Below are 26,320 nucleotides of genomic sequence, written 5' to 3' on the forward strand. Positions count from 1 at the left end.
GATTCCTCAAAAATGTGCAAATTCCCTTCTACTTTAGAGACCCCCAGCTCTTTTGCTGGACTTTAGGACTTTTTAATTTTCACCCTTGAGAGAGAGACCTTTCCCCCCACTCTCCCATGTATTTTTATTTGATTGGAACACTGCGTTTCTTTTGGTTTTGGAGTCTGACAAACTCCATTAGCATCATCATTGTACATTGTGACATACAGCACCTTCAGTGCAATGGCACAGGGCAGTCCTTTAGATTCCTCAAAGGTTTATATACCTTCTCTTGCATAAACTACTGTTTCCAAGAGCGGTAAAGTGAAAATGACTGTTTTATAACTTTGCAGACCTAGCACAGACTATCTTCCATAGAGTGCAGAGGAGTTACTTAGGAGTTACTTAGTATACACCCTTTGTCTACTTTTTTGTGTTTCCCTTTTTACAATTAATGGTTGGTGGCAGTGGTTTACTTTTTCCTACCATTTTGTGTTTTTACCACAGACTGAATCCTCGGCTGCAGTATTGCACACATGGGTGCCCATTTTGTCCAAATAGCCTGTGTTTCTTCGCCATTTCTTGTTGGAAAGGTCCTTCTTGAGATTTACTCTACGCACCATATCAGGTTTGGTCCCTTTGTTCATTTTGTCTTTGGCAGGGTTCACTGGTGAAGCCCGCCTCTGGTTAAAGCATGTCTGGCAGGGCAGGCAGCCAGGGAGGGGCCTGAAACTCCCTGTAGTTAGTCTCCTTGGTTACAGGAATGCACCCAGATGTGATTGGTCGGCTGGCTGTCCTTGGAGGACAGCCACCCTGCTGTGTGAGTGATAGCTAGGCTGCAAATTAATGGGAGAGACCTGTATAACAGGCAAGGTCTTTTGCAAGGAAGGCAGAGTCGACCACTAGATTAAGGAATCCAAATAAGCACTTGGAAGAGAAGCTTGCTGCAACTCCTTGACCGTTGCCCGGTGAAGCCCTGCTGCAGTGCTGAAGCTCCAAATTCGTCTCGACTAGAGAAGCCCTGCAAAGGATGACTTCTCCCCTTGGGTTGGTGAGACCAAGACGAACTAGACTGAAACCCCTCTCAATGCTGGCTGTATTTCCATTCCTGCTGCAGGAACAGAGTGCCAGGGGACAGTAACGCCAGAATCGAGTGCATCGTTTGAAGCCAGACCCCAAGCTCCAGGAAGATCTTCCGGACTCCTTCATAGCAGGGCTGACCAAACCTGAGCCACCTCAATACTGGCCCCCAGAATCAAGGAAAGACCACAAGGTGTCCAAGAACCACTGTGGTGCTATTCACAAGAAGCTCAAACCGCGAAGTGCTGCTGATCTGAACTTTGTCCATTGCTGCTGCCGACCTTCGAATCGTAGTGCAGGAGTCCCCACATGCCCTCCCACTTGTCCCCGTGACTGAGGCCCAGGAACAACAGGTTCTGCCATGCTACAACAAGAACAGAAGCCAGCTGGAACCATTTCTTCAAACCTAAGGTACTGTGAACTAAGGGGTACTTACCTCTTGTTGTGTAGCTTGCTTGCTCTCCGTGAAGACTTGCATTTGCTGCCTTTTGCAGAGTTGCTTGCAGGTTTGCCTTTCACAAGCCTCCCAGCTTGTGGCCCAAAAGTGATTTCTTTTACAAAAAACTCTAACATTGTTTAAGACTTTTTACTTACCTTCCTTACCTTCAAGAAGTGCCTTAGCTCCCCTAGACTTTGCTCAAGTGGCATTGGCTGCCCTGGCTCCCTGAAGACTCTTCTTAACCTCTGACTTTGTGATCAACTATCCTTCCAAAAAGTCATGCATACCTTACTTGTATAGCTGGGAAAGGGTTCATCTAGATATTGCATGGGGGGGGGGGTTCAAATGTGCTTACCCATTTGAGAAAATGGTTAACCATTGTTTCATTCCCCAACCTTTCCCTTTTTGCCACAACTTCAGTATTACTATTTAAGTGTGAAAAGTGATATATTAATATCCACAGTGTCCTAGCAATTGAAGTCACCTCTGGGTGTAGGAAAATGTGTGTGCCATCCGTATCTACTTACTTTATTGAAATGAAGGAGTATATTTTGAAGTATATTTTTATTGTTGCCAATTGCTCCCTTCTAAAGAAGGCTTATTTAAATAATTATTAATTTAACAGTCCGTTTTTAATCAAGAAACTGAGTGTAAGAGTTATTTGAATACTTGTCACTGTGAAACTATGTTGCAACCCTACAGCTCACATTGAAACCTCTTGAGATAAGCCTGGCTGCTCAGTCACCCTACCAACTTGTGTAGTACAGGCCAGTTCCCTTTTGGCAAGAGGACAAGGCTGATGCAGTTTCACACAGGGTTACTGCATACAATCTTGCCTAACAAGCGCGTTCTGCGATGGTATCAAGCAGGACTTTGGATAGTTGCCAGAGAACCCCAGATCCGTCAGTAGCCGGATGGTCCTCTGTGTGGTCGACAGCTACTTCCCTTGACTTGGCCCGGATGAGCCAGTCGTGGTATGGGTACACTTGTATCCCTTGTAGACGCAGATGGGCCGCCACTGGTGACAGACACTTTGTAAACACCCTGGGTGCCAACTTCAGTCCAAAGGGGAGGGCCATGAATTGGTAGTGTCTTCCCTGTACTAATCCTTGCATCCACTGGGAGCCAGTTGTGAGATTTCAGAGCTGGAGAGATACGATCCCAGGGCTTGAGGCCAGGGACAAGTCTCGCAGTCCTGTTCTGGATTAGTTGCAGAGGGTGGAGAGTAGAGGCAGGTAGATTTAGAAAGAGGCTGTTACAAGGGTTCCAACCTAGAGAGAACCAGAGGTTGGGATACCATGAGCTTCTGGGGGAAGGAGAGGAAAGGCAGAGTACCTCTGAGGAGGTGCAGTAGGAAATTTGACTTTTTGGAGACCTCAGCGATGTGGGCGGGGAAGGAAAGGGTGGAGTCAAAGATGACCCTGAGGTTCTTAGCCTCGCAGGTGGGGGTAGGAGGAGGGCCAAGGGAGGCCGGCCAGAGAGTGAGGGGACAGGATGGTGCAGGTGTGCCGATGAGGAGGATATCAGTCGTGCTGGCATTCAGACAAAGATCATTGGCAGCACACCAATCTTGAATGGCAGTTAGGCGATGAGAGAGGGAGAGGAGTTGGCAGAGGGCAGCCTGAAAATGAGTTGTGTCAGCGTAGCACTGGAAATTTGAGCAGAAAGTGGCAATGCAGTGGGCGAGAGTTGCCAGGTAGTGTGTGTTTCTAACTCCCGGAAAATGGCAAAAAACATATCTAGTCCCGGATTTGGCATTTGCTATACTTGTATTAAATGAGGAGGTTTGACAATGGCTCTTTTGTATTCTTTAGAGATGATTTGAAACGCTAGTTTAGCAGATTCATTAAGGTTAGCTTTCCAATGGGAAAGCGCTGTCCTTTTCCTGGCGCGAAGGTCAAGAAGCTCTTGAGTGAACCATGCATTGGAGTGCTTGGCTTTTCGTTGAGTGAGTAGGGTAATGGAGACAACTACACGAGTGAGGACTGTTTTGAATGCATTAGCAAAGACTTCTGGGTCAGGTAGGGGGTGACCTTCTCCTTGGTGAGCAGACGGAAACATCTTGTGAGTGCTGGGGAGAGAGGAGTCTAACTGGCCAGGTCACTTCATGGTGTCAAGTTCGAATTCTAGAGAGTAATGGTCAGACCAGGGGATAGGAGAGATGTCCTATACCCTAATGGAGCAATTGTGGTGGGCGGCCCAGTCAAGGGTACAGCCTTTAGTATGTGTGGGTTCCATGATGGCTTGGGTGAACCCTAAGGTGGACAAGCCTTTGTTCAAGGAAGCTGCCTGGGAGTTATTCAGGTCATTAAGGCCTAGATTAAGATCTCTCAGGAGAATGGCTCAGGAAGATTTCTTCAGGTTATGGGACAATGAGTGGATCAAGGCCTCTTGAAGTTCAGACAGGTCCTGGTGGTCGATATACAATATGGAGGTGAATAGTACAATTAGGGGGAAAGGTAAGCTTTGAGATGAAGATAATCACTATTATGGCCAAGTTCCCCATTCACCCTTCTGATACGGGTGGTTTCTTTACCAATGAGAGCTACCCCTCCTCCTTTCTGAGGAAAGCGATCTTGTCTAAAAATGGAGTAGCTCGGTGGGATAGCAAGGGCCAGGGCTGGGCCGGATGCTTGGGTGAGCCAGTTTTCACTAATGATCAATAAATCAATGTTACTGCTGGTAATGAGATCATGAACGGCCAAGGCATGGGCAAGGAGAGAGCGGGAATTGATAAGGGCTCATGAAAGAGGAGCGTTCGGTGAGGCCACGTGAGTGGGACTGGGGTACAGAACTAATGGAGCCAAGGAGTGCAGAGAACGAGTGGAGAGCAGCCTGGGAGCCTGATGCAGAGTAGTGCGTTGCACCTACATTTGCAATCAGACTCAGGAAGAGTGAACCGCAGTCGAAGCTGTAGTCCTGACCCCGTGAGCAATGACTTGGAGCTGGGAGAGGCTAATCGGAAACGAGGCAGACGGCTACATGGACTTACGATAACGACCGGTAAGAAAATCTGACACTGATCGCCTACATTTACAGCTCCTTGATAATTATTTTAGTGGGTGCCCCTGCGACTATAATGCTGCCTCATAGCCTCCTGCTATGGAATAGAGACGTGACTTCCAGGGGATAGCTTGTACTTCGACCTGGACCTAGACTGCAATTGGAGGGGGGCTGAAATTGCTCCCAGCGTCCTGGTGTCCTTGGCGCATTGCTGTCCTTTGTGACCATACAGTTTATTACAGAAAGAGACCTGACAATTATTTATGAACCAGGAGTGGCGGGTCACGGATTGGTCTGAGGCTTGTTAATAGGGTGACTGACTAACTAAAGGCATAAACCAGGTGTGATTTGTAGCACCCTCATATGTATTGACCAGATTTACGACAGAGCCACACGTTAATAAGCAAACGTTACCTTTCAATCGGGAATGGAGAAGTGAAAATCCAATTATTGATAGCGTTCATCAGTATCACGATAAATTTGGTAACACAGCGAAGAAAAATGTTACTTCAAATAGGCTCCAAGAACCTTAGAATCTTGCAAGTGATACATTCAGAGCTATAGTTTTAAAAGTGTTTAGGGGCATCTTGCATTATTGAGTTTACCATAATGAAGTTGCGTAGTAAAGCCCTAATAGAAGACAATTTAAGTCCTGAATGGGATGGGTCTTATGTGGGAGCAATGGCTACACAGGGGGAAGAAATGCCACAACAGAGTACAGATAACCCACCACATACCCCCTCCAACTCAAACCAGAGCGCAAGTGCACGTATCGAACTCTAATCCATCAGTGCCCTCCCTAAAAATAGCCCAGTCATGGTAATGGGGCCTGGAGTACACGATTACTACAATAAAGATTCAGAAGAAAATCAACCAACATTTTTGTAAGAAAAGAACGAGGAGTTTGAACGATCTAGAGGATAACATCACTCAACCCTCATTTAGAGAGGAGCACTTCTCCCAAGGAACTCAAGATCAAGAGGGAGAGAAAGCCTCACGAAAACAACGATGAGGCATTCACGCAGAGGGATGTTGCCCATGAGTGCACAGGAAGTGAGGGTCAAGCAAGGGGGTTGAACCCACTAACTGCAACAGATCAGTTGAACCACCACCATACCAATGAGGCAAACTTATCGGCGTAAAATGTTTTCCTAAATTCTCTAGTCAGTCTTCGAGCATCTTAAATCAGAGGTGCAGACCCAAGCTGGGATCCCCCTTGAACTAACAAAAGAGAGACTGAATTGTGAGTTAACTCTGGTGGGGCTGTCTAATGCAATTAACCAAACTGATACCAAGCCTAAATGATTTTAGGCTGGAGACTGTTAAACAAGGACTAGATCTCTCAGCTATACAAGATAGAAAGAAAAAAGAAGAAGAGGCACATACAATCTTGCTACAGGAAGTTTTGAATCAGTTGAAAAACTTCACAGAAGGGAGCAAGAGGGGACGAGAGGAAGGCAGAATCTATAAATCCTTTCGACGATACACCTCTCTCCAAATCATTTTTAGAAGAATTGATACGATTACTATATATGGCTGAGGGGGAGGAAGAAGGAAGAGACCAACATTTACATGCAACTCTGGAAGACCCCCACAGGAACAAGGAGAACCTATTCCATCTTGGACAGAGGCGGGGAACCAGCATTCCAGAGGGAGAAGGAAAGCTAGAGAAGAGAAGCGAAAAAGAAGTGTTCAACTGTATTCCCTATAGTGCTCAGGAAAAACCAGAAAAAAATGACAAATCATACAGGAGTGACAACAAAAGTACTTGAAATGGCTCCCACACGTAAAAGCACCTCAGAATTATTCCAAGATGTTGTGCAAGTGGAAGATGATGTAGGGAACCTTGTGTCACGACCCAAATCCCTGACTCCCTCAGATGCAACAGCCCCCCCACCCCCGACAGCAGGGGGGGCTACAGTCCCCCACAGTGGCTGTAAAGGTCTTAAAAGTCCAACAGTAGAAGACATGGAGTCAGTCCTAGGCACCTTTGTTGCCATGCTCATTATCAAGAATAAGGCAAGTACCCACTTTGGGCTTTAATTCAATATGGAGGCCCATTACGCAGACTAGTGTTTTGGGTGTGGCTGGTTCATTAGGTGTGGCTGCTATATAGGCCACGCCCGGACTGGGTTTCAATCTTCGCGTTATTCTGCACTCCTGCAGCGTAACGCTCACCGTGTCCAGATCCAGTTCATCTGCTACTCCCGGCAACTTGAACCTGAAACCATCTACCTGGATTCCACCGGCTACCTGAAAGAACAGTGTTAACAAAGAACATTTACCTGCGAGTAGCAGCTCCTACATCCATCCGCGCTCGGTGGTCTCGCCCATCTCTGGATTGCACAGCGACCTGTAGAGGAAAAGAAAAGGGACAGCATTAGCAATAACCCGTACCTGGCAATCAGCGGGTCCTGACATTGCGCTTTGTCCCTCTTCCCATTCTGGATTGCATTGTAACCTGCAAAGGCGAAGAAGAAACAAGCGCAATACCAATAAACACTCACCTGAATAGCCACTCGTCGATCGAACATCACTCTGGATCATCAGCGAGCTGCAACCTGGATGAAGAAGAGAAAGGAATACAGGTTAGCAACTAGTTCTAACTACAGCGCCGTGCTCAACTATTTACCTCAGTCTTCTCCATCCGGCGCTGCAGCTCCGCAACTGCTTTAACCCCTGTGGAGACAGAAAGACGTTAAATAGCAAAATAGAGAAAAGGCACAAGAAACTAAGAAGAAAGAGAACAAAGACAGACTCACCTGAACACAATAAGCAGAGTCGGTGTCACAGCCGTTCTGGACCCGACACAATGGCACATGGACCAGTGAAGCAACTAGGCCCTCAGAACGCCCACAGCTAACACGCGCCCCTGCACAGAGACGCAGGACAGAGAGCTCAATGCACAAAAAACTAAGGTGAGACATAGCCTCCAAGGGAGGGACTTGGATCAGTGGGAGGTGAGAGCCCCTCCCACCCCCCCATCACAGGCCCAGTATCTAAATCCTCAGTTTGCCTGTCATAGGCTCGACCCAACAACCAGCATACAAACCAGCAGAGAGGGGTCCAGGACAGCGCACGGCCATCTCTCCAGTAACATGTAGCGCCCCCATGGATATCAGGTGAGCGCAACACCTTGTGGAAAGTTCAAGAGGGGATTCAAGAGATCTCTCTCTTTCAAGAAACCAAGAAGAACGTGTAGACAAAAAACAAAGGATTATAAAGCCTGCCAGTGGGGGAGCTAAGCCGCAAATTGATCGAGATTATCAATGCGAGTGTGGGGCTACAAACGGACCCTCTGATAAAGCAAATGGATGGGCCACACAGCCTGGCAGCTGAAGCCACAACTCACTCCAACATGTCAAATAAGGGAGACATGATAGTGGTGAAGCGACGGACTCAGTTGGCTTTGTCGTCAACAGGATTGCCACTGGCTCCAATCTTCCTGAATAAAAACAGCACCTCTACTGTTGAAAATGAACAATGTTGCAGCGGAGATGTCCAATAAGAAAATGGCACCAATTCTTCTGAAACATCCAGGTATGGAACAAATAAAAATTCCTACGGTCATAGAAATTAAAATCACAAAAGGGAAGACAAATATGCTCCCCGAAAATGCAAATTGGTCTGGCAAAGAGAGATCACTCATGACGCATGAATTTGGAGAAGATCCAGTACAAACCGTCTTAAAAAATAATTTGGGGTTGGAGGAAATCAGGGACGAAGCAGCCCTTGCTTATGCGGTTCTGAGATTGTGGCTTAAAGCAGTGAGGAAAATCCCACAGCGCACCTCACTGTGCAGAAGTGCAATTCTCGTATATTTCAAAAGAGTGCCTAACCTTTACTTATTTGAAACAAGAGACATAGAATTTGTAAATACCCAGACATACATAATCCAAGCATAGCGGAAATTGGCCACACATCGAGAAAGGCACAGAAGGCCATTCTAAATGCCACAAAAGACCTGGAGAAACAAAATCTTATCGTCTTCTCCGCAGCACCAATTGAAGCCATTTGTGTGCTCAGTACCCCACCTGCACGCAAGGAGAATCAGAGAGCAATAGATCCCAAAAGAATGAAAAAACTGCAGCCAAGATTCCCAAATGGACATGCTTACAATCCTTCCTGACATACTATCCCAAGTGTTGCTGAAGCTAGGCTTGGGATCTCAACCCCTTTAGGCAGAATAACTTAAACCTGATAAGTTGGAACACGCAGGGCCCAACAACGTTCACATCTAAAACAATGAAGTATTTAATATTCAGTGATACTTCTATAGTATTTCTTCAGGAAACTTGGTTTGTCAATCCTTCAGTGATTGAAGGCTATATGGCATTTACATTACCTGCTCTGCAAAAAGCCAAGGGACGACCATCAGGAGCTCTTCTGTTGGCAAGTAGAAACTCGCTGAGCAAAGTAGTATCACTGATCTTTAATAACAACAAAGGTATTCAAGCCTGTAAATTCAAACTGCAATCTCCTAAACAAGAACTCCATGTGGTCGCAATAATTATTTATTGGAACCCCTAGCCCATTGACTTTGGCCTAGGCTTATTGAACTGAATCGAGTCCTCTAGTGAACAGAAACTATTTGCACTGCCTAAGAAAGTATTTGTGATCTATTCTGTTAACTTGTGCCTTTGTACTCCTATTTAAAGTGACTGATATGCCATTTTGCTCCTATTTCAGGGGAACCTAATTTACTCAAACCTATTGGTTTTGTGCTGAAGTGCGTTTGTGTATAATATTAAGTTGCCTCCTTCTAGTGAATGTTTTCTAAATGACTAATAAATTAATAAGTGTTTTACCAAGAAACCTTGAGTGTGAGGGTCTACTTGAACCACTGTGATTGTAAGACCTCTGTGCAACTTCATTTACTGCTCCCATTCCCTCTTGAGCTAAGCCTGGCTGCTCAGCTCACTACCAAAAACTGTAGTACAGACTTATACCAAAGGTTGGTTTTGCTTATACCTGTAGTCCTAATTGCATGTGGTGGTCCAAGAGGTTACTGCATGCAATTCTGCCTAACACCAGCGAAGAGCCTGAACCAGGGTTATCGAAAAACAACCACTAGATCGTCATACTGTCCTCTTGGCTGCAACCACTGTTTCGCTAACCATTCCTGCATTGGACACATGCACAGGCACACATATGGAACCCAGCGAATGCATGAGACAATCATCCCAAGCAAGCGCGTTGCCTTGCGTACAGTTACCTGGCGACTGATCTTGTAGTGAGGTACTTGCAACAGCATATTTTGTACTCTTGTTTGAGGGGGAAGCCAGCTCCTCCATTGTGTTTAGGATTGCCCCAAGAAATGGTTTTATTTGGCTGGGAACTAGACTATTTCTTCTCGTTGATGGAGAAACCCAGATTGAAGAGAAGGTTTGTCTTTAGCGTACTTAATTGCAAATTTGAGGAGATTCCCCAGTGATCAACCAGTCGTCCAGATAAGGGTATACTGGGATGGACTTTCTGCAGTGGTGTGCTGCCACTACTGAATGCACCTTTGTGAATACTCTTGGTGCCAAGGCGATGCCGAACACGAGTATTTAGAACTGGTAGTGTACTCCCACCATCGTGAAACGCAGGTATTTTCTGTGCGCAGAGTGCATTGAAATACGAAAGTATGCATCTTTCATATCCAATGTTGCATTGTGGTTTCCCCGTTTTAGGAGTGGAATCACATCTTGAAGCGTGGTCATACAAACCTTTTGGGGTTTAACATTTGTTCACAGGGCGCAGATCTAGTACTGGGCGTATGGTAAGGTCTTTCTTTGGCAGAAGGAAGTTGAATACATACCCTTGTTTACCTCGTTTGCTGGAACGATCTCTATAGCGTCCTTTTACAGCAGCGCCTTCATTTCCTTCGGTAGTATGCATTGTTCTTCTGCTGTCATTTTCTTCTGTCTTGGTGTGCGGTAGGGTGGTTTTTGTAACAACTCGATACAATACCCACCTGCCATGATAGACAACACCCACTTGTGCGAGGTTATCCCCTCCCATGTATGGGTAAAGTGTGAAACTCAGCCTCCTACTGGAATGGCATGGAGGGGACCTGAAACTGTGAGTCATTGGTTGGGAGAAGTTGAACCTCTCCCAGGTGAGGTTCTGCCCCTTTTATTTCCTCTTTGAAAATTGGACAAGGAACCTTAGCCTTGAGACTGGCCCCAAGACGAGCCTGAGAACGTTGAGCACCCTGACCCTGAAATCGCCTAGAGTTTGGGGAGCCCCGTTAGGATTAAGGCTTGTCAACTGTCCAAGGGATTTAAGAGTGTTGTATTCTTCCTTGGCCTTCTTAAGGGCGTCTTCTACAGCCTTCCCGAATAACACATTTGGCTCCACTGGCATGTTTAAGAGAGTTGCGCAAGTTTCTAGCTTAAACCCCAACTGTCTGAGCCAGGCGTGGCACTTGATGAGCATTCCCTGTGTTATGATGCATCCTGCATTATCTGCCGCATCAAGGTTATTCTTTAGGATGCAGTTTGAGACCTGCTTGCCTTCCGAGATGGTCTTCAGTAATTGAGCCTTTAGTGGTTCTGGGACACCTTCAATTTGGCGTTGCAGGTCATCCCATTTGTGGCAGCTGTAAATCGCTAACAGATTAGTGTTAACGATTCTGGTCTGGTATGCTGCAGAGGAGGCAACCTTTCTCCTCTAGGAAAGTATACATCTTTTTGCTTTCCTTGTCTGGCGGGGCTTCTGCCGACGCCTGGGGAGTGCCTGCCCTTTTTCTGGAGGTGGTGACAACTAGGGAATCTGGCTTAAGCTGACACCTAATATTCAGGTGGTCATTGGACGTGGGCCTGAATAGTTTCTCTACTCTGGGTTGACCGCCCTCGTGAAACTAGGCAGCAGTAGGGATGGCTGGATGCATTTTAGGACAGACTGCAGGAGTGGGATGAACAGGGTGGCCAACCTTTTGTCCCCCAGAATATCTTCCATAAAGCCCTTGTCGACCTGTGCGCCTTTTGAGTGTCTATATTAAAATGGTGTGCCGCCTTTAGTTACAGTTCATTGTACTGAAGTTGAATGTCAACGGGCGAATCTGCTACCGGCTGGACCTGGTGGTCGGGCGACTGGATCACGTAAATGTCATAAAACTGGCATTGGCTATATAGGTCACCCTGAGACCCGGGATCTCCTTGATCATCATAATACAAGTCCTGAGAGGGGTCTTGGTATATCGAGGCCGGAGTGCCTAGAGCAGGGGTGTTAGGCTGTGGCCCACGACGAGACTTCTTGGCAGGGGGCTGCTGTGCTGATGCACCTGGCTGTGAGGGATCTTTAAGAATTGTTTACATGAAATTTGGATCTACATTTTGGTGAAATCCAGTGAGTGTGTAGTACTACCTGGTCTTTGTGTATAGTAACAAAGGGGTCCTGTACTGATAAGAGCTTGCAGTTCACGTACCTTTCTGATACATGTAATAGCTATAAGAAAAGCTGTCTTATAGGGGAGATGTTTAAGGTAGGCTTTGTGTATAGGATGAAAGGACCCATGAGCCTTATAAGTACAATATTCAGGTCCCACTTGGGAGTAGGATTAGAAATTTGAGGGTATACTTTCTTAAAACCCTCCATGAAGGCTTTAACTACTGGCACCTTTCACCACACAACTATAATTTGTGAAGTGGTGTATTCTGAGAGCAGCTAGGTGTAATTTTAGTGAGTTAAAGACTAAGCCAGAGTTGAATAGGTACAGTAGAGCGTGAACTATATCCGATGGTGAATATTCAATTGGATTGAGTCAACGTGTTTTGCACCATAACACAAAAGGTTTCCATTTGTTAAAATAGCAACGTCAGTGATTCACCCATGAGCCCGGACTCCCCAGCACTTATGCCCTCTTCCCTCTTCCCTGCTGCACTTGTACGTTCTGAATACTAACGAGGCATAGTAGTTTCGTCCTTCCTTCCTTTTCCCTCCACAGCTCTCATTAATGATCGTGTTTTGTAGTGCACCAACTCCATTGGTCCCTCCCCTTGCCCTGTGGGCGCTTTGAAACAGTATTTTACCTGCTGTATAAGCGCCTAACAAGCAAACAAATCAATAAATGGAACTCCCCTCCAGAGAAAGATTTTGCCACGAAACCCTGCTAGTCATGCAGACCCTTCATACAGATCAGTATTGGGCAAAGTCACTGAATATCTATGTTGGGGAAAGCCAGTGGCAATCCTGGAAAATGATGATCTAACAGACATCCTAGATAGAGGGCCCCCAAGGTAGCTGGTTACCCTTCAACACAGCATTGAGAACCAGGGTGTTGGAAAAGGAACAAGTTACTTACCTGTAACTGTTTTCCAGCATGGGTCTGGCATGGATTCACATGCTCATGAATATTCAGTCAGGTTGGGAATCCTCGGTAAAGAAAAAAACAGTGCATAAGGGGAACTTAAAGATGGTGAATGCTTGGACAGAGGAGCTGGGTGAAGTGATTGACTAAAATGCTGGCTGCATTGCTGTGGTAATGTGAGGCTTGTGAGCATGGACTGGGGCTTAAGAGCGTCGCAAACCAAGCTTCTATTTAGGGTCTTTTGGATGCCAGTACGTCTGTTTAAGAGACACTTGTTGGAAAATTAACTGTGCTGGAAATGCAAACAAGCAAGAGGTACTTTAAGTCATCAGATCTGTTTCTGTCCCAAGACTAGGGTATTCTGGGAGGGAGTTTGAGAGATTACGTTTGGTATTGAGCTGCACCATTCCAATGGTTGCGTCTCTTAGTACTGGATGATGTGTCATTGTTAGAGGATGTTGACTTTAGAAAGAAAATGTGGTTCCTCATGGCCTGAATGATTGCGAAAAAGATGATTCTTAGGGCTTGGAAGTCGTCCAGCTCTTTTTGCATCGATGAGTGGGCGGATGAGTTGCTTACGATCTCCACCTATGAAAAGGAAATTTGCAAATTGAAAGGAGAGACTGAAATGTTTATGGACATATGGGGGATCTTTCTCAATGTGTATGGTTAAAGTCTCATGGTGACTCAATATGCTGGTGTGTTTCATCCAAATTCACTATTACCCTGAAATGTATTCTGATTTGCTCTTATGCTAGCCAAGACCATGCCATGTTACGTGTGGATGTGTTTAGTGATTATTTATAAATTGTACTACCAAATGATACAGTTAGATATTATTCTGTTTCTTTCTCTTCTCCTTTTCAGGTCTCTTCAATTTTTTCTTCCACTTTTTCTTATTTATGTTGTGTTATGCAATATGAGATGATATTTTCTTCTTTTTCCTTCTCTTTTGGACTCAATCTTGTGACCAGGTTTGTAATTTTATGAAGCTCGTTTATTTCTGATTGTATTCCAAACTTTATTGGTGAAAATAAAAAATGATAATCTAAAAGAAAAAGTTAGTTTCATTGCTGAACTGTCTTTGTCCTAACAACCAATCACTGAGATTTGGGTCATACTGCCCGCAGCCAATGACTGCCCTCTACCCAAGCCCCTCTTCAGGCAGCCATCTTCAGATCTGGTAGCACGTGAAGTGGCAGTAGGACCAAGAGAAGAGCCACAGAGGGGTAGGCGGGAGCGTTCACATGGGAATCTTGCCAGACCCATGCAGGAGAACTACAGTTACAGTTAAGTAACTTGTTCCTTCTCCAGCATGGGGTCTGGCACAGATTCACATGCTCATGAATAAAAAATGCACAGAAGTACACACATGCACAACCACGGGAGGTGGCAAGGCTCAACATAAGCAGCTCTTACCTCCTCACCAGGCTCACCTTCAAGCAAACCGGTTGCGCAGCACTGCTTGGCCAACTCTGGACTCCTCCCTGGAATCCATGTTGACGCAGTAGGGTTTTGTGAAGGTGTGCGTCTACCTCCACGTAGCAGCCCTGTAGATGTCCAGCAGGGGCACACCAGAAAGGAACACAGTTGTAGCAGCTACGCTGTGTTGCCCTAACATGTCAAATCTGCTCTCAAATTGTATTCTCATTTTGTAGAGAGCCACTAATGTGAAATTGTATACAAGTAATAACCATACGGGCCATAAGACATCCACCATCCTCTATAACCATTGTACCACGTCCCCTTAGTAGTCTCTAGAGCTACTTTTATGGTGCCAAAGAGGTTACCATTTCAATCTCTTATGATGCTCCCTGCGCTGAATTGACTGCATTACATAATCCACTGTGTTCTTCCTAGCACTACATTGACCTGCTGTGTTGCTCCTAGAGCTTGATATTACTGCATAAACCACTGTGCTGATCCTAGCGTTGCACTGACCCACTGTGCTACTCCTCAGTCCGTCCTGAACTGTCCTACCACTCATGAATCCAACCACAGCAGGTAGCTCTCACCCGAATGACCATACTTTGCAGAACTATTCTTATGATGGCCATTCTACTACCTGCCGCCCCAGACCTTCACTTCTACCAACATCCCACCACCCTCACAGTTCCCTCATCAAACTACGATCCTGAAACCATCATACCGAACAGACCGAACACCATCGACTCCAGAGGAATGGATCCTCTTTCTTGCTTCTCCACCTACGCGACTGATCCCATGCCCACTCTCTACCAGGAACGCTAGACTAAGATCTTGCTTCTCCTCCTTACCCCCCCCCCCCAAACCCTCCCAAGGAACTAAAAAACAGGCATTCCACTCCCAAGGTCGCCACCAGACCTTCCTCCCCTCACCCTCCCTCCCATCAACATTTTGCCAGAGAGCACACCTCCAGCACCACCTCACCGACATTCACCTATCCTCCCAGGCATCAAAGGGACCCTTATCAACGCTCGATCATTAGCAGCCCATGCTCTTGACATTGTGGACTACATCACATCCAACCAACTGGATTTTGTGGCCATATCTGAAACTTGGCTTAACCCAGCCTCTGGACCTGCTGCAACACTAGCGCTCCCCGATAACTACACTATCATCAGAGCCGATAGAGCCTCAGGTAAAGGCGGCATTGCCTTTATTGCCAAAACCTACCTAGGCCCGAGACTTCTCAAGCACACTTCTACCATCTGCCAAATTACTCCGTTAAACTACCTCTTACGCCCAAACAGACCTTACTTCTACACCTCATCTACCAGCCACCTGGTCCCATATCTACTCTACTCACACAAAACACTAAAACGAGCTCAGAGATCATCTTATTAGGTGACTTCAACCTTGGACTACACAACCCTAAAGAGACAAATGCATCTACCCTTGAGAATCTCCCAACTCAGATTCAAACTTAACATCACCAAACCTACCCACAACAAAGGTAGGACTCTAGACTGGCTGGCAGACCGCAACTGCCCTACCACTAGCCTAAAAAATGTACCACTTGCCTCGTCAGACCACCACAGCATCACGTTCGCTAGACAGAGGAAACCCTATCAACGCAGGGGTAACCCTCGCCCCATCCACCCTATCCTGGAACAAGCGCAACTTAACCCTCGAACACCTACTGCCTCCGCTACAGCCAATCACCAATTCACCTAATGCTGACAAGGACCCCGCCATTCTGGTGGAAAGATGCAACAATACTCTAGAACAAGCAATAAATAAAATCGCCCCACTAAAGCTTTGAAAAGCTAAACCTGCTACCCATCTAAATAATTGGTTTACAGCAGAACTAAAATCACTCTGTAACGAAAAGAGAACAGCCGAAACTATTTAGATAAAAACCCCTTCCACTACTAACAGAATTTTGTTGCTGCGGCCACAATCTATTAAACGGCCATTCAGAACACAAAAAGGGAAATTTACAATGCAAGAATCCACAACGCTAAATCAAATACTAAGGAACTTTTTTTATATACTCAGGGAACTAGAGTCATTGGCCCCTCCGACTGACATGTCTGAAACGCACCGCCTGGTGTGCAAACATACAGAAGGCCTTAGCAGATAAAATTGCACTATTACAAACTAAAGTTGAAACTAAAAAAAAAAAAAAACAAACAGCCTACAGGGGATAAAACCTTCCAACTGCCAAGGTGATATCTGCCCAGCCGCGATCATCAAGAATGACGCTAGAGAACTTGCACCATTCATCACAGCTCTGATAAATTATTCCTTCAAAAATTGCTCAGTACCCGACAATCTCAAAGCAGCATGGGCCAGACCACTTCTTTAAAAACCTAACTTAGATTCCAGCATCCCCACTAACTGTAGGGCTATAAAACGGGTCCACTTCCTTCGAAAAATTCTAGACAGTGCAGCCGACAGCTCTCAGATCTAAAGACACAGATGGATGAATCAAAGGACAGGGTCAAACTAGCCATCCTCTTATCTTGGATCTCTCTGCAGCCTTCAACCTTGTTGACCATAAAATCCTGACTAAGCACCTAACCTCAGCAGCAGCCTTCTCACCAAACACTGCGAGCTGGATATAATCCTTGCTCTTAAACAGAACCACTAGTTCTCACCCTCCGAATCTGCCCCGCCTCAGAACATCAATTGTGGAGTTCGGCAAGGATCTAGCGTCTCCCCCACACTCTTAAGCCTCACCTTGATGGTCTTGACAATCTGGGTGTCACCTACACGAATGACACCCAGATCCTCAATACACTCACTGGTTGCTATATAAATGACAAAAACAAACATCATCTACCTAGAGATCCAAGCATGGATGGCGCCACACAGTTTCTGCCTAAACGATGACAAGACTGAACTTCTAATCATCAGCTCCCAATCCCGACTCAACAAACTAGACAAACGCTTTACTGCCTTCAACATTGTCTGAAACACCATAAAAGCTTACAGTGAAGTAAAACACTTGGTGTTTACCTGGACTCCACTTTATCCCTTAAAAAAAACAAGTGAACACATCATCCACCACGGCCTACACTAACAAACTTATAAATGAATGTAAACCTTAACCTTCTACCAATAGCCTCTTATTACTAGCCAGAGCACCGATTCTCTCTAAGTTGGACTATTGGAACACTATTCCTGGGCGCCTCTTCACAGAACTTAAACTCCAAGTCCTGCAGAATAACGCCTTATGATCAGCCCTAAACATTCCTCGCTCCAGCCACATCTTCGCCTTCAGGAGGGACCCAATCTGGTTACCAGTACGTGACAATCACATTACGATCTCTAGTCATCACAGACATGTCTAACAGCACCGAAATACCTAAAGAACAAATTCGCCAGAACTCAGTCTGACAGACCTACCAGATCCAGCAATCTGAACTGACTCACCATTCCGAACTACAACCTAAAAACGGCCAGAGGATCTAGCTTGCCAGTGCTCGCTGCAAAGTGCTGGAACTTACTCCCGCCAGCCATCAGAGCTGAAAATTCATTCTGGACCTTCAGAGCCAAGACCAAAATCCTGGCTTCCCTGCCAAACCACTAATTAACCAGACTAGCTCCCATACCGCACATTGTATATTTTGTATATACTGCTCATACCAATGGAAGTTGTTATTCAACTGTATTCCATTATGTAACCTATGTAAGTCACTTTGTAACCTATGTACCCAAGTACAAGTGCCCAGTTACCCTTGGGTTAGGTGCGTTATACAAGTAATAAACTTAACTATCGAGTCCTTGTCTAATTATTCACTTTATAGAGAATATGCCAAATTACCCAGAAAAAAGGGGAGGGATCCACCTATATATTTGGATTGTTTTCCTTGTCAAAAGGACCAGACAGGTTTTCTTACGCTTTAAGCTCAATCAGTTCCATACTAGAGAGAGAACTAGGTACTGGACTACGCCGATTCAGGGTGTGGGGCCCTCTACTAAATTGTCGTTTCTGCAATTGTCAAGTTATCATTGAAACTCTCAAACAATGGATATTGGACTCCGAAGCTCTGTACAATTAGACTGACTGCTTTGGTTAAGGAAAAGGAGAGTTGTTGCTTCGAATATTCCAGAGAACTGCTTTGGTCTAGACTGATGTGGGGAACAAATATATCGATTGATGCGATCGTACATTTCTGAACGGTATAAATTTGAATGGTTGTTGATGATCATCTGTTTTTATGTACTGTGGAATTGATTATTGCTTTGTACCTTTTATCTTCTATGAACCTGAGGAAATGTTAATTTGTTTTCTATTATTACTGTGTGTTGTGTAAATTCAGATTTGTTTTCCTTGTTGTGCTTTGTAACTTTGTTAAAGGTTTTCTGTAAACCGAAACACAAATAATTAAATTATTTTTTTAAAAAGCATATCAACAGTCTAGAACTGCAAGCAATCCTCGAGGCACGTCAGGCATTCAGGACTCCGTACACAAGACAGTCCTCATCCTGATACAGTACCACAGCCATGTTTTACGTAAACCGCGCTGCCCTCGGAACACGAGTGGCAACTAAACACTGACATGCTACTAAATGTCTTCTCATGGTGGTGGTGTCTGAAGCCTTCTTGCAGTCATTCGAAGGGATGACTGGAGCCGTCTTCTGGAACATATCCAGCATCTGGAGACAAGATTTCTCCCAGTCAGCAGAAGATGTAGACTTGCTGGGAAAGTTTACCCATCTGTCAGGAGGAGTCCGATGCAGACGACCAGGAACAATGGCGTGGTTTCTCCGTATTTTTGTGTGATGAAGACTAATGACGAGACCTGGATCCTGAGCGCTTTGAATGTTTTCAGCGCTTTTTCACAGGGGAAAGTGGAAGTGTTATTGGAAGGAGATTTAGAAAGGGGCCTAACAGCAGTGAGTTTCCCCTTCTTTTCCCTCAAGGCCTTCACAATCGACTGACAGGAACTGCAGTCTACGACTTTATGGTCTACACCTAAGCTCCAAAGGCAGATCCGATACGGGCCGGTAATTGACATTTTAACGCCACAGTCAGGGCACCGTTTGAAACCGGTCTTCGGTGTAGCCATTATCGAAAAACTTTGAAACACTTATACCAGCGTCAACGTCATGGCTGAGGACAGGACAGAGGCAGTCAGGGGCCACAACTAGATGCACAGCGACCAATACTACGAAAGACGTTACAGAAGCGGCAAGCAGGCTTACGAATATATCAAAGATGAGGCATACGTGGGAGGACACAATCCATTCGAAGATTTATTTTTAAGTTTAGAGGCCTTTAAGGATAAAGTGGGGGAGACCCCCCCCCCCCCTACCCTGCTAGATATATTTGTATTCGAAAAGAAATCAGGGCGTTCTTCCTTTTATTTCCACATCAACCGGCCACATTTCCAGGGCTGCATGAGATCATCATGGCTCAAGGGAAGCTGGTTTCACTATCTACAATTACACAGGTGGGTGATAAGTCGCAGCACAGGTGGGAGATTGCACTAATTAGGGAACTAGATAAAGCATAGGTGTACATCAGGGCCCAGACTTGCTGTCTCACTTAACGCCAGGTACAAATAATAATTTTAATAACATGCACCAGACCTACTACACCATCCAAATTGCATAGGTACTATCCCGAAATTGCCGCAGAATACTCGCACAGGTTTGGTGATGCCAATTTTGTTAATCTATCATGGGGGTGTCCCCTGCATTACATTGTTCTGGGGAGAGGTTTTTGTGACACTATCAGGCATACTTAAAAAGCAGGTGCCGATGGACCCCCTGGTCGGACTATGGGGATACCCAAGCATGTCAGAAAGACTGGCAAGCTTACTACTGGTCTTGGCTGAACAGAGTGGTGGCATGGTGAAAGGGACCAGCTCCAACTAAAAGTGGCTGAGGACATTGCATATTGCCATGACTTTGATGCAGCCTTTATCCGTACATTACCACTGCACGCTCGTCCCCCAGACATGCGGGGCCTGTATGTTCAGTTTTTGTTAACGACTGCAGCGTTCTTCTCTCCAGATCACTAATGCAGGGATTTAATATTGTATAATGGGTTTGAGCTGGAAGAATATGCATATACATGTTGGGTTGTGGGTGAGCATGCTGACACACTGAATTGTATGTTTATAGGTTAATGTAGAATCAATAAAAACACTTTACAAAATAATGATAACAAGGCTGCAGGGACGTGGGTTCGATGCCTTAGTTGACTAAACTAAACTTATTGGTTGCAGTGAGCGGTGCCAGCCAGCAGCTTACAGTTTTTTTGTGTAAACAAAAAAAGAAAGCTTAGCAAAAGGGTCTACACATCAGGAGAGCAAGAGAGCTGCTAGGTAGTATCGGGGCACTTTTTTTTTCTTAGTGCGATAATTTAAGGGACAGGAGCATTCATCGCATAACCATGTGGCTAAAGCAGTCTTGCAAGGATTATAGACACACCCAATTAGATTATATTATAATATTATAATTAGACCAATTAGATTAATACTCTACAGGAAAGAGTAGCTAGCCAGACTGCTGTGCATCCTTAGAAAAATCTGAAAGTCCATATACAGAGTAAAACAATGCCAAAGTTTGCTTTGCCCTGTTTCAGTCAAAGCTAATTATATAGATGTGATACTTTGTTACAGAAAAAGTAGACTGCAAGATTTGGTCTTACCGTATAAGGGTTTTCTAACAGAGTGCTCTTGACAAAGCACACGATCAATAAGTGCTTGCTCCTGAAACCTTTCATTTTCAGACTGCTCAACTTCAATCTTGCCCGGACAAACTAAACATGAAAAAGCAAAGAACTTAGTAACTATTAGACTACTCACACTTATTTAGTACTGGATACAAAGATTAATGTTTAGCATTTAAGCACATACACTGAAACATCTTCGATGGTCATCTACATCATAACTGAATGAGCTAGGCCGAAGGGCAAAAGTTAGTCTGCACTGCAGTTTTCACAGTCTAGTATTTGTTAGTGCAGCACATGCAGCAACTTAACATTATTCTTGCAGATGACCAAGAATCCCAGGCACTCTAGGTCAGTAACAATTATCAAAATTCTGCAGTCGGTTTCTAAATTTACGTGTACTGATGGCAAAGTAGCATTGCTCTCAGTTGGCCGACCAAAAGCTTTACAATGGAAGCTTCAATGATTACGTATGAGAAGTCTAGTCTGAGTGCAAGGCTGTCCACCATGAACAGAATCCTCATATAGGACATTAGGGACTCTTATTTTTGCATTTGTTTGGATCTCTTGACTATGAGGCAAGAAGCCTATTTGCTCCACTTACCTTGCTTAGCTCATCGTTTCGGGGGATCTGATCCCTGCCTATGGATACTGGTGCATGGTCTCCAGTTCTTTATTTTTCACGCACACATCACCTTCTGTGAAGTGCAGTAGGGACACACTTTGTAACTAACTGTTTTTAGCAATTTTGTGGTTTCTTGTACTGACATGTCCAGTATGGACTGGTGTCCAAGGATACTTAAGGTTTTCTTTTTTGTAGTCTTGCGCACTTTCATTTAACTGTTTAATGCCAATTAGAGTGCCACAGGATTTGCAACTGTCATTGGGCCATCTTGTCCTTTGACCTCCATGCCCTGAAGTGGCTGGAATTTACATACAATTTAAGCAATTTCCCAGGGGAAGCTCCAGCTTTCGCAGGCAAAGTTAGCGGCTTGAGTGTTTAGCCAGTTTTTGGGGCCTGGGTCTCTGTGGCCCAGTCCACATCACTGCCACGCGACACTATTGATGGGAAGATGCAGTGGCCAGAGGCTGTCCACGATTGGACAGCCTCTGCCAATTTAAATAGTGCAGACCCTTGCCAATGGCGGGCTTGTGTGGAAATGTCCAAAAAGACAGTAAAGAAAAGTCTGAATGGGAGATTTGTCTGAATTTTCAGCCGTTCCAAAATTCTGAACGCCTGAAAAGTTGGGCCAACTCCCTCATTCGGTGTTAATGGCTGCCGGGGGTGTCCCCCACACCCTTGTTCACTATATTGTGAACAGTGGTTGCAGGGGTGTCCCCACAGCCAATCCCCAAAAAAATAAAAACAAGAAGCAGAAGTGAAGGCGAACAGGCATTGCAGGCACACAGCGAAGTATCCCGCTGCAAGGTAAGGGGGTTGGGGGGGTGGGGTGTGTGGAGGTAGAGCCAAGTCTGAAATGTTCGGGGGAGAAAAGACAGTTATTTTCGGAAAAATTACCTTGTCTTTTCTCCCTGGAACATTTACGTCACGGGATTCCAACCCCGATCCGGCTGGTACAACTCCAGTCTAGTTCCTGAATAAAAGAATAACTCCTGCAGCTGGTTGTTAGGACAGTTTTTCTGAAGTCCAACTAAGGGCTTAGTAAAACCATACAACTTGAACAATACAAAACTACACTCTTAGTATAAGGCTGTACCACCGGAGTATTTGGTAGTGCAAACATAGCAGCCAGGCTCATCTTAGGAGGGCGAAAGGGCTTTAAGCTTGGTACAAAGAAATCGTGGCATTCATATGCTCCAAAGAAACACTGAAACACTATGTATTGTAAAAATAAATGATTTATTTAAATACAAGTAGGCCGAAATTAATCTTGGGTAAATAAGTACTAATACATTATATATAAATTATAAAAACCAACTCAATACTTAAGGGATACAGCCCAAAGTATTACTTTATGAAGCCTAGCCGTCATCAGTTCAAGGTTAGTGTGAAGGATGGGGGGGAAGAGAGGGAGGGGCAAGAGAGGGGGGGGGTGGGGGGGGGGGCTGGGAGTCTGTACTCCTGCTCTCTATTTGGTAGAGGAGAGGCACAGAGGACCCCACCAGCCAAGATTCTCTATAAGGTAGCAATTGCCAAGCAATCAAGGCCTAGCTTCTCAAGAGGTGATGCAGGCTGGTTCTTAAGTACAGTGTAGTCCCAAAGCACCCACAAAGGAATGTCCGCAGACCATTAGTTAAAACAGTCTTTATATAATTAATATTTAAGGTTATGTACAATATCACGATAACTCACTTTGTACTCGGTTATCTATAATGGCAAATATACAGTTCTACGTAGTACCACAATTACTATTAGATCTCTTTAAAGAGAATCAACTGTACGGTTAAATGTCACAAATCACTTCGTAAAGGAAACCAACAATAGATATAAGAGGAAAGCAGTTGGTTAGAACAATTGGCAGAATACTGGCCGCTACCGTTAAACAGTTCTGTGTGGAGATTTACCCTCCCCCCACCCCCCAACCTGTAAAATAAAGATATATCACAAGCCGAGTCCATATATTGTTCACAAGAGACTTTCCAATAGTTCTGCAACCCCAAATTACTCGTTGGGGAATTGACGGCTTTAAGGCAGGAGTCACGGGTCGAATGTCCAACGGAGAACAGGGTGAGCTACGAGGGTCAAGTGGCAGCTTCTTTTCTAGAGGTACTCGTTGATGGGAAAGCATAAACGTCCTGCAAGGAAGAGGCGTGCGGGGCACCTCAGTGTCGATAGTTCTGGACCGCAAAGAGTTTGAAGAACTGTGGCCCAGCAAGGGCGTCAAGTCGTCGACGTCTGTGGTCTTTGGGTGGCGGGAAACCCACCAGCGGATGTTCCTCGGCGCGTCGACGGCCTGGCCTTCTCCAGCATGATACGGCAAAGGCGGCTCCGGTCGGCGACGGCGGTCGTCTGACAACAGTCCGGGCGCTTCTCTTTGGGATTCCGCGGCAGTCCCGGTCTGCAGCCTGTCGTAGGTCTGTGTACCTGGGAGCTTAGGCAAAGATCAGCTGGTGCACGATGTTCCCTCGTAGCTCGGGAAGAGGGTGCCTTACTAGGTCCTCTCTGGGTCAGTCCTTGGAGACACTGCAGCTTTCAGATTGATGGAGAGCAACAGCAATTCTTCTCTTCCAGCAGGGCTTCCAGGTCGAGCTTCAGTTTCACTCCAGTACTCATCGTAGTGGACTTCAGCTCCTGAACACGATTCGTAGCAGTGAGAGGTCCCAGATAAACTGTTGATCTCAGATTCATTCCGCTGGGTCATACTCAAGCATTCAATCACGGCGAAGAGCATTCATGCAGGCAGGCAGCCAATCGGGTGCATAGGGCATTCAGGCCATTCACTTCTCTCCAGACACTCACAACAAGTTGTGTGTATTCTGACAAGTACCCAGCCATTCAACACTCCACACTGCATTCATACAAGTTTCGGGCAGGGCTGTGTCACGCTCACCTGATTCCCACGGAGGCGCAGGTCTGGCTTCGAGTGCTGATGCTTCTTCAATGGTGAAGCGCAGGACTCTGAGGATGGACAGGTAGGGCCCCTCTACTCCGGCTTCTCTGGCTCGCAGGAATATTCCCCTGTGCGTGAAAAGGGAGTATTACCTACTGACGGAATAATGCTCAAGCCTCCCACTCCCTTCCAACCCTCCACGATACCCTTCCACGATTCCCCATGAAGTCTCACCTTAGGGTCTGGAAGGATGAGTTCTCCATCCTGCTTCTGATGCAGGGGCGCGTTGAAACCCAGTTACTTCACTGGATTGAGGTTTGATGGGAGTTCAAATAAGCTTGACTATTCAGGTAAGGCGCTGTAAGAGTTCTGTAGCAAGTTCAAAAGTTCAAGCTTAATAATAATGTTCATTGTCTTATTGCAGCAAGCGCTAACGCTTATGTCTTTTTCCCCTTAGGGGCCGGGATTCGGAATGCCGGAGATATGGCGCCGACCCGAAGTGAAACGTGCAGTTCCAGTAAATGACAGGTAAGTTCTGGATGAGCGTTCGGGTAATGTCTTTGCATTCGCTCATTCAATGTCTTTGACTTTTTTCCCCATAGGGGCCGGGGTCCGGAATGCCAGGAAGCGGCAGGACCCGAAATGAAATGGGAATGACCCAACAGGTAAGTCTTAGAAGGAAACTGAGCTTTTCCTATTCCCTTCCTTCTCTCACCTTGTGTTCTTGTCTTTTTCTCTCTAGGCTCTGGGAAGTGGCTGCGGATCCGGATGATCGCTGCTGAAGATGGAGGTGCCCAGGAAAGGTGAGTGAAATGCAGCGCTGCAGCGATCGAAGCGATCGAAGCGAAATGCTTTTAAAAATGATGTCTTCCCTTTCAGGATCGTCGGTGTGATGTCTCCGTGATGCAGCTTTAGCAGGTAAGGTCTTCTTTCTCTCCAATTCTCTCTTATCTCCCTTTGCAGGTGACCCAGGATGCTGACAGGCGTGGCTGAAGTCCAGATGCAGGAGCTGACACAGTGAGCGTCCAGCTGCGAGGAGCAGAACAACGCGAAGCGTGAGTTGCTGATCGGGCGTGGTTTAAATAGCTTTGGAAGAAGTTCCAGGTATGTATCCTTCCCCGACCACACCCAGGTGGAAAGTAGTCCCACAGGTAAAGTAGTTCCATTCAGGCCTCAAGAGGGCCTGGATGTAGCAGCATGGTCTGCATCAAGTAAGTGCACATTAAAACACTTGAACACATGTCTAGCTTTATGAGCCTGGCGCCTAAGGTGCCACGACAGGGGTCTAACATGAGCCTGGCGCCTAAGGCGCCAGGACCGTGTCCAAAGGGCCTCAGCTTGGGCCCGCTGGCACTTCCCTGGGGGGAATGATGCCTGCCTCTGGGGTTGCTGGGTCAGACCTGGCTCCTTGGAGGTAGGCATCATGACAGGCTGTCTCAGTCATTGTGTCAACCACCAGATATTAGACATCCACAACACAGAATGTGTATTCGTCAAACACTCCAATCACCCAGGTCCCACCCACAGGCGTACCCACAACATACAGTCGTTGGAAAGGCTCAAGCCAGTCTGGTCGGCACTTACCCACACTACCATATATGGAACTTCCAACCAACAGCCAGTCAGGGGGAAGGAACAGAGTCAGGGCTTCCCGGGACTTTGGGAAGATCAAGGTAACAGGCGATGGAAGGCAAGAGGCCACGGGGGCCATCTTGTCTCCATCAAGAATCTAACGATTTCAATGACAGGGCCTGGGCATCCCAGAATTATCTGTGGGCCACACACACACACACACACACAGGTGCCCAAAAACAGTTGTACCCCACCCCCCCAACCCATGGGTGCCATAAGGGTATCCCATGGGGTCCATTCACCAAAACCAAAAGGAGAGTGCTGCACCG

The 26,320-nt window shown here is 45.9% G+C and overlaps 1 protein-coding gene across 7 annotated transcripts in view; it reads right to left on the reverse strand.

Annotated features, from left to right (window-relative positions):
• Positions 1-26,320, reverse strand: part of KMT2C (lysine methyltransferase 2C) — a 2,745,351-nt gene that overhangs the window by 2,277,465 nt on the left and 441,566 nt on the right. For all 7 annotated transcript variants that reach the window (XM_069647923.1, XM_069647922.1, XM_069647921.1 and 4 more), the window contains exon 12: positions 20,887-20,997. In XM_069647923.1, coding sequence (XP_069504024.1) covers positions 20,887-20,997 — 111 coding nt within the window. The remainder of the gene's footprint in view (positions 1-20,886; positions 20,998-26,320) is intronic.

The sequence above is a fragment of the Ambystoma mexicanum genome, chromosome 2q (genome assembly GCF_040938575.1).
Source record: "Ambystoma mexicanum isolate Mex_15411 chromosome 2q, UKY_AmexF1_1, whole genome shotgun sequence".
NCBI classification, from domain to species: Eukaryota; Metazoa; Chordata; class Amphibia; order Caudata; family Ambystomatidae; genus Ambystoma; species Ambystoma mexicanum.